This window comes from Cottoperca gobio, chromosome 1, assembly GCF_900634415.1.
Source record: "Cottoperca gobio chromosome 1, fCotGob3.1, whole genome shotgun sequence".
NCBI classification, from domain to species: domain Eukaryota; kingdom Metazoa; phylum Chordata; class Actinopteri; order Perciformes; family Bovichtidae; genus Cottoperca; species Cottoperca gobio.
The window spans coordinates 397,231-410,892 of record NC_041355.1 but is presented as its reverse complement, the minus strand read 5'-3'; the positions used below and the strand labels follow the sequence as shown (position 1 = coordinate 410,892).

General features: G+C 46.5%; 1 protein-coding gene across 1 annotated transcript; it reads left to right on the top strand.

The window, feature by feature from the left end:
- Positions 1 to 10,452: 10,452 nt before the first annotated feature.
- On the top strand, positions 10,453 to 13,440 carry LOC115014827 (E3 ubiquitin-protein ligase TRIM21-like). Its single transcript, XM_029441912.1, is given in 3 exon segments — positions 10,453 to 10,630; positions 11,251 to 12,872; positions 12,874 to 13,440. Coding segments are annotated over 2 exon segments (1,653 nt in total). The 5' UTR covers positions 10,453 to 10,630; positions 11,251 to 11,252; the 3' UTR covers positions 12,907 to 13,440.
- Positions 13,441 to 13,662: the final 222 nt, after the last annotated feature.

Sequence of the window (13,662 nt, the reverse complement as noted above, 5' to 3'; positions counted from 1 at the left end):
TAAATACCTCAGCTAGGTTGTGGTACTCTGAGGGGACTCGGGACAACTCGAGAGAGCTAGGAAGCTTAGGGGCTGGAGGCACAGCCCTAGTGAGGAGACAGGAGGACTTGCAATTGGGACCCCACTCAACCACAGTTCTTGAGGACCAATTGATGTGAGGGCTGTGGTGAGATAACCAGGGGAACCCTAGCACAACAGGGAACTCGGGAGAATGAATAAGATTAAACTGAATCTTTTCGTGATGATTGCCAAACATAGACAAAACAGGAGAGGAAATATGAGTCACAGTGCCCTGTCCCAAGGGCCTACCATCCAAGGCGGTCACTGAGAGTGGATGGTCCAGCCTGGAGATGGGCAGGTGAAGGGCCTGAAGAGGATGATGTTGGTTCCCCCAGGAGATGGTGACCGGGAGCTGCAGGCACGAAGTCGAGGCTGAGGGAGTAAGGGTCGCACCCGTCACAGTTCTCCCTCTCCTGGACGGGGCTGGGCTTCCCGCAAGCTCGGGACATGAGGAACGAAAGTGGTTAGGACCTCCACAATATCATCCGGTTCCGTTCTGTTCCGTTTTGTCTGGGACAGGCGAGTACCGCCAAGCTGCATCGGCTCCTCAGGACAAGGTGGGTTATTCTGAGGTTCCCGAGGCCACTGAAGCGGAACGGAGGTTGAAGCTGTGACTCCGGAACTGGGGCGACTGTCCATTTGTCGTTCACGACGCCTCTCCCACAGACGGTTATCGAGACGGATAGTCTGGTCAATTAGGGACTCCAGGTCTGACACTGGATCTTTAGCTGCCAGCTCATCCTTGATTCTGCCGGAACGCTGTCATCAGGGCCCTCTCATTCCACCCACTCACAGGAGCCAGGGTACTCTGCCACACTAGAGCCGCCTTGACACAGCTGGAACAGTCTGTTAACAGCGTCTTTACCTCCTACTGGATGGTCGAAAACCCAGCGCATCTCATCTGTAAAGGCCCTGTAGTCATTACAGGAAGGGCCCTGCTGTTCCCAGACGGCTGTAGCCCATGATGTGATGATGTAGGCAATACGAGAGCGCTCTGAAGGGAAGTAGGAAGGTTGAAGCTCAAAGGTGAGAGAGCATTGGGCTAGGAAAGCCCGGCAGTCCTTGTGGTTACCCTCATACCTCTCGGGAGCAGGGAGCCTTGGTTCAGACGGAAGCGGACCGCGGGCACCCGTGGAGCTGAACTGCTGAACTGCTGGCGTCAGTGGAGCAGATGGAGGTGATGGTAGACGAGCAAGTAGATTCACAAGGGACTGTTGGAGGTTCTGCAGAACCCCTTGCTGGTGGGACAAGAGAGCCTCGTGACGAAGCACTGTAGCATCATGGCTTAGAACTGCAGTGTAGAGTTGCTCCTCCGACGTGTTAGTTGTCTCTGCTGAGCCAGGTTCCATGGCTGAGTCTTGCTGACAGGGTCTGTTGGGAAACGAACCCAGGTCTCCTGCGTGGTAGGCAGACTCTCTACCACTGTGCTACCCAGGGGTGATAGACTCAGATGCAGAGACAGAAACAGGCTCGGAGTGGGTTAGAAAAGGAGTCTTTACTTTTAGACAAACAGGTGGCAGGACAAAAATTCTCCTCTACCTCGACATCAAAATTAAGGGAAGAGAGGATCAGCGCCTGACTGGAACTGACCTAACTACGCATGATCCAACAAACTCAAATTCCTCCATAAACTCGGTGAGATGTTATATTTCCAATTTTTTTTAAATATTAAGCAAACCTCATGACATTTTGTGAAAGACTGTAATCGTCGACGGACGAGAAGTAGAGAGTAAGAGTCTCCTGAGGTAGGGAGTTAGAATCTCCTGAGAAGTAAGGAGTTTAGAGTCTCCTGAGAGTTTAGTATGGGTGCTAAACAGTGTAGAGAGTTAGAAGCTCCTGAGGGTCCGATCGTAAATGTCATGAAGAAGAAATATGGTGAAGACAGTTTGTCAAATTTATCAATTTGGACGGAAATGCATTTCCAAAGGTTTTTTTTTTTTTTTAAGGAAATTAAAAATAAAGGACTTATAAGAGAAAGAGTTTAATGTTTACGTTTAAGTTTCACAACAGTGCAGAGGCCACAGGGCACAGCTGGAGATGCTGCTGCATGCATTTCTCCCCCTCCCTAGAAGAGGTGTGAAGAGATTTACGAATTGCAGCCGAAAGAGCTTCACTGCAAACATTTATAAATTAGAAGGATGTTTGGATGTGAATGATTGTGAAAAATTGGTTTTTGGTATTGAGAAAGATAAGAAAGACATAAAAAGTCGGATGTTTACCCCTGTGCCACCATATGTCCCTCTCAGTCCCAATCCGCATAACCCATTTAACACACACACTGTCACGGCTTCTTTGTATCCCTCTGTAAAAGGCCGCCGTGATTTCCTCTTGGATGGCTGTCCGTTCCCACCTCTCCCAACTGTGCTATCTGCACCAACTACTCCTCCACCAGGACCACAACCACAGGCTGCCACTACACCACAAGAAGCGGAAGGAGAACATCGTATCCTGCCGCTACCAGTGAACAGTAATGACAGAAAGATCACCATCCTAAGCGAAGCCTTGGCCCGAATAAACCTCACCGACGAAGAAGAGCTCCGTAAAAAAATCAGAGCAGAGGCCGACGAAGAGCATGAAAAATACAAATACTATCTTCGATCCCAGAGTAAAGACCTACACAACCAAACAACCATGAATCTCCCCATGATCGAAGTACAGGGACACCTAGGTGCCGCTCTTGTTTTCCGACCATGGACCATGGAAGAAATGAAGGCTGTAATCAAAGATCACCTCCCCAACATTGAAGAAAGCGCCTGGTCTCACGAGGACTCACAAGGAGCCCGTGGACGAGGTTTCCAACGAGGCAGAGGAGGATTTCGAGGCAGAGGACGAGGACGTGGAGGGCCTCCACAGAATAACGGTGCCTGTTTCATCTGCAACAAACAAGATCACTGGGTCAAAGATTGTCCAGAAAGACGCAACCGACAACAGGGACGCAAACAACAGGAATTCAGTCAGGACTACACAGCTTGAAACTGACGCCAGACAGACATTGGAGAGGTCGGTGAACACAGCCTGACAGGAGAGGAACATGCGCCGCCCGAAGCTACAGAACAGGGAAGTGAAACACACACATACACACAAATTGTCAATGCTATTGAACAGCTGCAGGGAGAAGTTATGAAACCAGTGGGCACATATGTAAAATACAATGCTAAGAATTTGTATGAGAAGTTCCCCACTCTCTCCCCACTGTCTTTGGACATCCTAGGTAAAAATATTGTATTTTTGGTTGATTCAGGTGCCACTCACTCTGTTGTTAAAATTAGTGATCTGCCTGACTGCAAGTTGAGTGGTAGATACATCCATTCTATTGGAGCTGCGGGTGTTACTGTTAAAGAAAGATTCTCCATGCCAGTAAAATGCACAGATATAGGTGATAACAGCTACCCTTTTCCCTCAACTGTTAAACACAGTTTTCTATTATCATCAGTCTGTCCCATAAATTTGATGGGAAGAGATTTGATATTACAGTTTGGTCTCAACCTCATCTCCACCGATGAAGGTTTAGAAGTCAGACGTTCATCTCCCATAATGCTCAACACTGCATTATGGCAACCTGATACATCATTTGTGTATCTTTGGCTCCTAAATTTTCCTGTATCAGAAAAACTGATACATTTGACCCATCAGCGGGTTCGTTCCAATGCTGTATTCATGCCTAATGATCATTTGCATTGTACTGTTCATATGGCTGAAGGAGGTGCATCTCAATGTTTTCAGCAGGATTTTCTTATGGATAACATTAATGATGAGATAATGTTGAAGACTATGTGGGAGTCAGCTGATGACTGGCAACCCACACACACATCATTTATTATGTACTCTCCCTCTAAAGACGTCTATAAAATGACATCAACTGTACAGCACCCACACACTCCGCTCTGTAATATGCATCGATTCTGAAGACACTCCAGGAGTGCCTCCTACACAATGCAGCCCTACCAACACCTGCAGACGGACCCCTGCACAGCCTCCAGCCCGGAGACACGGTGCTGATCAAGGATTTCCGCAGCAAGAGCTGGAAAACCAGTCGTTGGCAGGGTCCATACCTCATCCTCCTCGTCACCCAGACGGCAATAAAGGTTGCAGAAAGAGCTACTTGGGTCCATGCAAGCCACTGCAAAGCCGTAACAACTCATCAGGAAAAGAACAAAGAAACAGACGACGACAAGTAGTGTGCCAAACTACCACCAGCACCACACCGCACACACACACCACACACTTAGCTACTGTTTATAATTTTCTGTGCTCAATCAGAAAACTAGTATTTCCACAGCATTCGTACAGTACACTTCACTCCCAGACAAGGACCAAACACAACATAAAGATTGTAAATTTCTGTACACAGTTTCTGAATGGTCAGACACCGAAGTAAAACTCTGTTCCTACCTCTCACTAATGCTTATCTACCTCATGGCTCTGTAAATATAAAACCTAGCTAGATTTCCATGACATATTTATGATGTACTTACTTAAAGACTGCAAGGTGCCAGTATGTATTGATGTCCTATGTTGCCTATCTATCATTTTATTGAGATTCTTGATGATCAAATATGATCAAAAGAGAGGAATGTAATAGCAATTTAAATGTCTACTGTTTTAATTATATAAGTTTCCTATGTTAAACAAGCCAACTGCCATTTGATGTTAACATAGGAGTGCCGGTCATGTTAATACAACACAGACGCATCCTGATTAGACTGATACTGAACTAACAAAAGACAGGACACACCCAAATGTTTCAAATCCTGATCAAAACAAAAGACAGGACACACCCAAATCCTGATCAAACTGTTTAACATACTGAGACAGAATATTGAGTGTATCACCCAATACTCTGTTTACATAACTATTACCTTACAAGCATCAAAGGGCAGTTTGGCCCGGCCCCCTGTGTTTTTTCATCACCTCGTCTCCAAACCAAATTGTATAAAATGCCTATGTGTCTTCTTCCAACCTGTGCCCTTCCATAGACTACGCTGTATTCTGTGAAACTGGTGCCATTTTGTGTATTTGATTTTATATACATCTCTCCAGAGTAAAGCAGGAAAACATCTACAACACTAATGATAACAGTGTAGGTAGGTCGACTGCTGGTGAGTTGCTTCATGTTACTCAGAGGCCGCTGTATCAGCGTAGCTCTTAAATTAAGAGTCGGCAAGTGTTATCTCAGCTACAATACACCTCTAATTATTGTAGCCTACGTGTAAGGTAGTGGTTAAAAGTCATGCAGATATTGTACATGAGCACTGTCGTCCATTGTCGCTTTTCAGTTTGTATTCTATTGAAAGTGCTAATATCAGCGATTATTCTCAGTGACATCACCTCGTAAACCTTGAGGTGGTACAGTTAGCATGGATATCATTCATTGTGCATGGATATCATTCATTGTGCATGGATATCATTCATTGTGCATGGATATCTCGGCAACCGTGCAAATCTAGAACTTAGTGAGGCTGTTTATAATGCGGGCAGGAGTGTGCAATATACGAGTTATATTAACCCAGTGGTTCGCAAAGTGGGGGCCGCCCTGCTAGCATAACATGGACACGTTTGTGACAGGGCTCCCAGGGGGGGCTCGAAAATATTTTTATTTACAAAAGGGGGGCCCAGCAGAAAAGGTTTGGGAACCACTGTATTAGGCTATATATATATAAACATAAAGGCAAACATTGAATAATAAACGACAGTCACTGCAGGTGTATTTTCATTAAGTGATGTCATACACCGTCCATCCATCGTCCACCGCTTATCCGGAATCGGGTCGCGGGGGCAGCAGCTCCAGTAAGGAAACCCAATCTTCCCTTCTCCGGGCCACATCCTCCAGCTCCGACTGGGGGATCCTGAGGCGTTCCCAGGCCAGTGAGGAGATATAATCTCTCCACCGAGTCCTGGGTCTTCCCCGGGGTCTCCTCCCAGCTGGACGTGCCTGGAACACCTCCCTAGGGAGGCGCCCAGGTGGCATCCTTACTAGATGCCCGAACCACCTCAACTGCAGCTGTTCTACTCCGAGTCTCTCACGGATGGCTGAGCTTCTCACCCTATCTCTAAGGGAGATGCCAGCCACCTGTCTGAGAAAACCCATTTTGGCCGCTTGTACCCGTGATCTCGTTCTTTCGGTCATGACCCAGCCTTCATGACCATAGGTGAGGGTAGGAACGAAGATCGACCGGTAGATTGAGAGCTAAAGTGACTGTAGTACCGCCCCCGCTGCTGCCAATCTCTCGCTCCTATCGTCCCCTCACTCAAGAACAAGACCCTGAGGTACTTGAACTCCTTCACTTGGGGTAAAGGCTCATTCCCTACCCGGAGTAGGCAATCCACCGGTTTCCTGCTGAGAGCCATGGCCTCAGATTTTGAGGTGCTGATCCTCATCCCAACCGCTTCACACTCGGCTGCGAACCGATCCAGTGACTGTTGAAGGTCACAGACCGATGATGCCATAAGGACCACATCATCTGCAAAGAGCAGCGATGAGATCCTCAGGTCACCGAACTGCAACCCCTCCTCCACGACTACGCCTCGATATCCTATCTATGAAAATCACGAACAGGATTGGTGATAAAGCAGCCCTGGCGGAGGCCAACATTCACTGGGAACGAGTCCGACTTACTGCCGAGTATCCGGACACAACTCTCGCTTTGGGCGTACAGGGATTGGATGGCCCTCTGGAGTGACCCCCTCACCCCATCCTCCCGCAGCACCTTCCACAGTATCACCCGGGGGACCCGGTCATACGCCTTCTCCAGATCCACAAAACACATGTAGACCGGATGGGTGTACTCCCAGGCCCCCTCCAGGATCCTTGCGAGAGTGAAGAGTTGGTCCGTTGTTCCACGACCAGGACAGAATCCGCATTGTTCCTCTTCAATCAGAGGTTCGACTACCGGCCGAACCCTCCTTTCCAGTACCTTGGAGTAGACTTTACCAGGGAGGCTGAGAAGTGTGATGCCCCTGTAGTTGGCACACACTCTCTGGTCCCCCTTTTTAAATAGGGGAACCACCACCCCGGTCTGCCAACCCCTAGGCACTGTCCCAGACTTCCACGCAATGTTGACGAGGCGTATAAACCAAGACAGCCCCTAAACACCCAAAGCCTTCAGTATTTCTGGACGGATCTCATCAACCCTTGTCACTGTGGAGTTGTTTGACTACCTCAGTGACTTCCATCAGGGAAATTGACGATGATCCCCCATCAGCTTCCAGCTCTTCCTCTACCATAGAGGGCGTGTTAGTCGGATTCAGGAGTTCCTCAAAGTGCTCCTTCCACCGGCCGATAACCTTCTCAGTCAAAGTCAGCAGGGTCCCACCCTTGCTGTACACAGCTTGGATGGTTCCTCGCTTCCCCCTCCTGAGGTGCCGGATGGTTTTCCAGAAGCACCTTGGTGCCGACCGAAAGTCCTTCTCCATAGCTTCTCCGAACTTCTCCCACACCCGCTGCTTTGCCTCTGACACGGCAGAGGCTGCCGCCCTTCTAGTCCTTCGGTACCCTGCAACTGTTTCCGGAGTTCTCCCGGATAACATAACCCAGAAGGACTCCTTCTTCAGTCGGACGGCTTCCCTGACCACCGGGGTCCACCACGGTGTTCGAGGGTTACCGCCCCTTGAGGCACCTAAGACCTTGAGACCACAGCTCATCACCGCAGCTTCAGCGATAGAGGTTTTGAACATCGCCCACTCAGGTTCAATGCCCCCAACCTCCACAGACTGGATAAAAACTGTACTGAAAAGCTCCGCCAGGAGGTGTGAGTTGAAGATCCCCAGGACAGGGGCTTCCTCCAGATGTTCCCAGTTCACCCGCACTACCCGTTTGGGTTTACCAGGTCTGTCCAGAGTCTTCCCCCACCCCTTGATCCAACTCACCACCAGATGGTGATCAGTTGACAGCTCCGCCCCTCTCTTCATGCGGCCTCAGATCAGATGATACGATTACAAAATCGATCATTGACCTTTGGCCTAGGGTGCTCTGGTACCACGTACACTTATGAGCATCCTTATGTTCGAACATGGTGTTTGTTATGGCCATTCCATGACTAGCACAGAAGTCCAACAACAAACGACCGTTCGGGTTTAGATCAGGGAGGCCCTTCCTCCCAATCACGCCTCTCCAGGTGTCTCCACCGTTTCCCACTTGTGCGTTGAAGTCTCCCAGCAAGACTACGGAGTCCCCTACTGGAGCACCCTGCAGGGCTCCATTCAGGGTCTCCAAGAAGGCCGAATACTCCGAACTGCGGTTTGGGGCATAGGCACAAACAACAGTCAAGCGTTTTCCCCCCCATAACCCAAAGGCGTAGGGAGGCGACCCTCTCGTCCACCGGGGTAAACTCCAACGTAGCGGCGCTCAGCAGGGGGCTAGTGAGTATCCCCACCTCGGCCCGACGCCTCACACCTTGGGCAACTCCGGAGAAGAATAGAGTCCAACCCCTATCCAGGAGTACGGTTCCAGAGCCAAGACTGTGCATAGTGGTAAGCCCCACCAGATCCAACTGGTAGCGCTCCACCTCCCGCACTAGTTCCGGCTCCTTCCCCCACAGAGAGGTGACGTTCCACATCCCCAGAGCCAGCTTCTGCCGCCCGGGTCTGGTCCGTCGAGGTCCCTGACCATCACTGCCACCCATGTGACAGCGCACCCGACCCCAGCGGTTTTTCCCATGAGTGGTAGGCCCACAGGATGGATGGATGGGAGGCACCACGTAGCTTCTTCGGGCTGTGCCCGAACCGGGCTCCATGGCAAACCCGGCCACCAGGCGCTCACTGTCAGGGCCCTCCCTCTGGGCCTGGCTCCAGACGGGGGCCCCGGGCTTCCTCCGGGCAGGGTCTCTCCTTTCCTTTCCCTTTTTTTTCATGAAGTCGTTTTGAACCATTCTTAGTCTGGCCCTCGCCTGAGACCAATTTGCCTTGGGAGACCCTACAAGGAACACTAGGCTCCAGACAACACAGCTCTCAGGTTCATAGGGACACACAAACCTCTCCACCACGGTAAGGTGATGGTTCCCAGAGAGGGTCATACACCGTGTCACACTAAAATCAAAAGAAGTGAACATTTCTCCTTAACCACTTTAAAGCATTGGATTTGTCATATCAGAGGGCTATAGATCAGAAGATCAATAATTTACATGCTGAATAAATATATTAAAAACAAATAAATAAACCATTTTCTAAAAATCAACTGTTTAGATTAGAATTATTTAAGTTTACATTTAAGCTTTTATTTTGTTCAACAGAGGTACAGAGGATGTTTGAACCGTCACAAGATGGATGAGCTATGTGACTATTTAAGGTCACGACATGTGCCTGAGGAAGACGTACAGCGAATGGAGCAGGAGAAGGTTTATAGAGGAAATGCTTCGTTTTCACCTTTTACAGACAAACAGATTAAAAAACCCTAAACTTTGGAAAAGCTTTGTAAATAATATCCGGTGCTGTATATGCAGGTTTTTCATTGTTGTCATTTTTTCACTTCACCTAAAAAATCTTGAAAAACTTCTTAATTTTAGATTGATTCCAGTGTCATACATCTCATGACAGATGACCAGCTGAGAGAGTATCTGCCATCCTGTGGTGATCGACTGGCTGTTTTTGGATACTGCAGACGGAAGGAAAGAGAACCCAGCAAGACAAAGCTTTTTCAGCGACTTAGAGGAAGGCTCTCAAGAAACAAACATGATCATGTGTCTGAAAGAGAGCATCAAACTCCTCCAAAGAATAATAGAGCATAATATCACAGTCAGGGAAGTGCATGAAAAGATAAAATTACAACCAAGAAGAGAGACATTGCCTGTGACATCAATCTGGTGGAAGACAATAGTGATGCTACTGCTCAAGAAGGTGAAAAGACACATGACGGAGCAGACATGTATCACTTCTCTGCAGACACATCTGCAACAGACCATGTGGAGATAAATACTTCAGATGTCATTTTTGTTGGAAACAGCACCATTTCTGCAAATGCAAGCAGTGACAGTGTTTCCATTTACACCACAGTCAACTCCACTGATGCGTCTAGTTTGCCAGAACATGAAACATTGCTTCATGTCAGTGCTTTAGAGGATAGTGGCATTGTGACGTTACACACAGGAAGCATCTCTCAGATGGAGTACTCCAGTCTTGATGACACCTTACCTCTCTCTCTGGAGCTGTCTTTGGAATCATCCATGTCTCCCTCCATGGATGTGTGGCAGGAACAAGCCAATCAGAGAGAAAGAGTGAAGAAGATTATTGTTATTATGAGACTTTTTTATCTCATAATTATGACTTTCCATTGAGATTATTATTTTTTTTACTGGCGGAAATAGGCTTCCATAGACACCTCACGTTCAACCAGACACATTCTTGTAACGTCACTAAAGTCATGTTTAAACATGAAGAAGACAAAAGCTAACAAACAGCTGCAGGAGGAGGAGCAACACAGGAGGAAGGAGAGCTTCACGTCACACTGCAGAAGTGAAAGTAAAGTTTGTCAGAGTGGAGCCACGCTGCAGTCGAGACAAGTCTCAGTTTCTCTCTAAAACAAACTGAATTCATCAGATCTTTGTCAACAACACAGCAGAGTCTCTGCCAAACACTGGTGAGTACAGCTGATCATATTTACACTTTCAACAAGCAGGATTCACAACTTCAGCTCTACTCTTTCACTTTAAACTCGGGAAGTTATATAATTATATAACTAATGTTTGTCCAGAGAGCCACGATACAGTATCCTACTTTAATAGCTTTAAACAATCTCTCTGTCACTTCTCAGGACTTTAGTAAATTGTTACTGTGTCACTTCTGCTTTCCTGACATTCTTACTGACACTGATCACTTCCTACATACTGCTTCCTGTTTCCTGTAGCTGTTTCACATTAAAAGCTTTCCATAAGAGAACCAGCCGGAGGCTTTTAAGATGAAGCAGCCGCAGAGACATTAAAAGTGTTTATCATCAAGTAAGCAGAGCTTTGTTAGCAGTGATATTCTCTAATAACAATTGGTTTACACAACAGGATGTTAAGTTAAGGCAGCACGAGTTAATGCTCGCAGTTTCTCACAGCTCGGCGTGGTGCAAGTTAAAACAAAGCATATGATTCAAAAATACGTTGCATAAAGGTGATATTAAAAAATAACAGCAATCAGACTTCTTTCTTCTTAATCAAATAATTAAAACTGTTTTTGAATAAAGTATTTTTTTCTTCCACACTACATGTGCAGATATGGCTGCTGCAAACTATCTGCAATCTGAAGACCAGTTCCTGTGCTCCATCTGTCTGGATGTGTTCACTGATCCAGTCACCACATCATGTGGACACAACTTCTGCAAAAACTGCATCAATGCACACTGGAATACTAATTACCAGTACCTGTGTCCGATGTGTAAAAAGGCTTTCAGCACAAGACCTGAGCTCCATGTCAACACTTTCATCTGTGAGATGGTTGTTCAGTTCAGAGAGTCAGAGCAACAGAAAACCAGCAGCAGCAGCAGGTCAGAGAAACAAGTTGCTAAACCAGGAGAAGTTCCCTGTGACGTCTGCACTGGAACCAAAGTGAAGGCTCTGAAGTCCTGTCTGGTGTGTCTGACCTCCTACTGTGAGACTCACCTGGAGCCTCATCTCACAATGTCAGGCCTGAAAAGACATCAGCTGATCGACCCTGTGGAGAATCTGGAAGACAGGATGTGTACGAAGCACGATAAACCTCTGGAGCTGTTCTGTAAGACCGACCAGACATGTGTCTGCATGCTCTGCTCTGCTTTAGACCACAAGATGCATGATGTTGTTCCTCTGAAAGAAGAATATGAAGGAAAGAAGGCCGAGCTGGGGAAGACAGAGGTTAAAGTTCAGCAGATGATCCAGAAGAGACGACTGAAGATCCAGGAGATCAAACAGTCAGTCGACCTCAGTAACAAAGATGCAGACAGAGAGTTGGCAGAAGGTGTTCAGGTCTTCACTGCTCTTAAGGAGTCTGTTGAGAGAGGACTGGACGAGCTCATCGACATGATCAAGGAGAAGCAGAAAACAACAGAAAAACAGGCCGAAGCTTTCATCAAAGAGCTGGAACAGGAAATCTATGAGCTGATGAAGAGAAGGACTGAGGTGGAGCACCTCTCACAGTCTGAAGACCAACTCCATCTTCTCCAGAGTTTCCAGTCCCTAAACATCCATCACCCACCACCCACCAAGGACTGGACAAAGGTCAGGGTCCCCCCACCATCATATGAGGGGACTGTGGTGAGAGCTGTGGCTCAGCTGGAGGAGACACTTAGTCAAGAGATGAAGAAGCTGCTTGGTGAAGCTGAGCTGAAGAGGGTCCAGAAGTATGCAGTGGATGTGACTCTTGATGCTGATACAGCACATCCTTATTTAATTCTGTCTGATGATGAGAAACAAGTGAGTCATGGTGATGTGAAGAAGAATCTCCCAGACAACCCAAAGAGGTTTTCTGACTGTGCTTGTGTTTTAGGAAAGCAGAGTTTCTCTTCTGGTAGATTTTACTTTGAGGTTCAAGTTAAAGGGAAGAGTCAATGGATCTTAGGAGTGACCAGAGAGTCGATCAACAGGAAGGGAAGGGTCTCACTGAGCCCTCAGTTTGGTTACTGGACTATATGGTTGAGAGATAGAAATGAGTACAAAGCTCTTGAGGACTCTTCACTCCGTCTCTCTCTGAAGTCTCGGCCTCAGAAGGTGGGGGTGTTTGTGGATTATCAGGAGGGTCTGGTCTCCTTTTATGACGTAGATGCTGCAGCTCTCATCTACTCCTTTACTGGCTGCTCCTTCACTGAGAAACTCTTCCCATTCTTCAGTCCTGGTCTGAATGATGGTGGTACAAACTCTGCATCCTTTAATCATCTCTTCTGTCAGAGTCGACTAATCACTTACGTTATTTCATGTATTGATTTAATTCTATTCAAGGGAATAAACGTAGATATTTAGAGGTAACACTGTAGTTTACATCTTATGTTCTACAGAATCCGTTTACTGTGTTGATTAAGTTACATTTCATTGTTAAGATTTATTTTATTATGTGCATCCTTTACATTGTCGACACTATAAATTGATGCATTGATCTTTTCAACCCTGCATCATGACACACGTTACGTGCAGAATATCAATGTAAACCTCTGATAAAGATTATTTTCACTTCCATAAGGAATCACTGTTTATAATAACCACAAATATGTCAAGTTGCAGTTTGCAGCATTTTAGCAAAATTACTCAAAATCAAAGTTTATCGTTTAATTCTTCTTTTTGATGTGCATCCACAGAAACATATTGCTGAATATTTCAATGTCATAAGGCTTCTATTAAGAGTAAGGCATAAGGTTTCATTGGATTATATTGTTCAGTGTTCCTGTTATTGTGTTAAATGAATAAAGAAATTCTTTAATTTTGTGCCAGAATTTTACAAAACGTGTAAATCTTCAGTGTCTAAATGCAAATCAAGTACTCACATTCTTTACTTCAATAAAAGCAGCAATATCACAGTAAAAACACTTTGTTACAAGTAAAGCTCAAACGTAGCAACAAATACTATAAGTGAAAGTACTCGACATTAATGCTGCAGTATTATATTAATAGTTGGAGCTAATTATACAAGTTATTATTTGGTCTTTTAATTTGGAAAGTA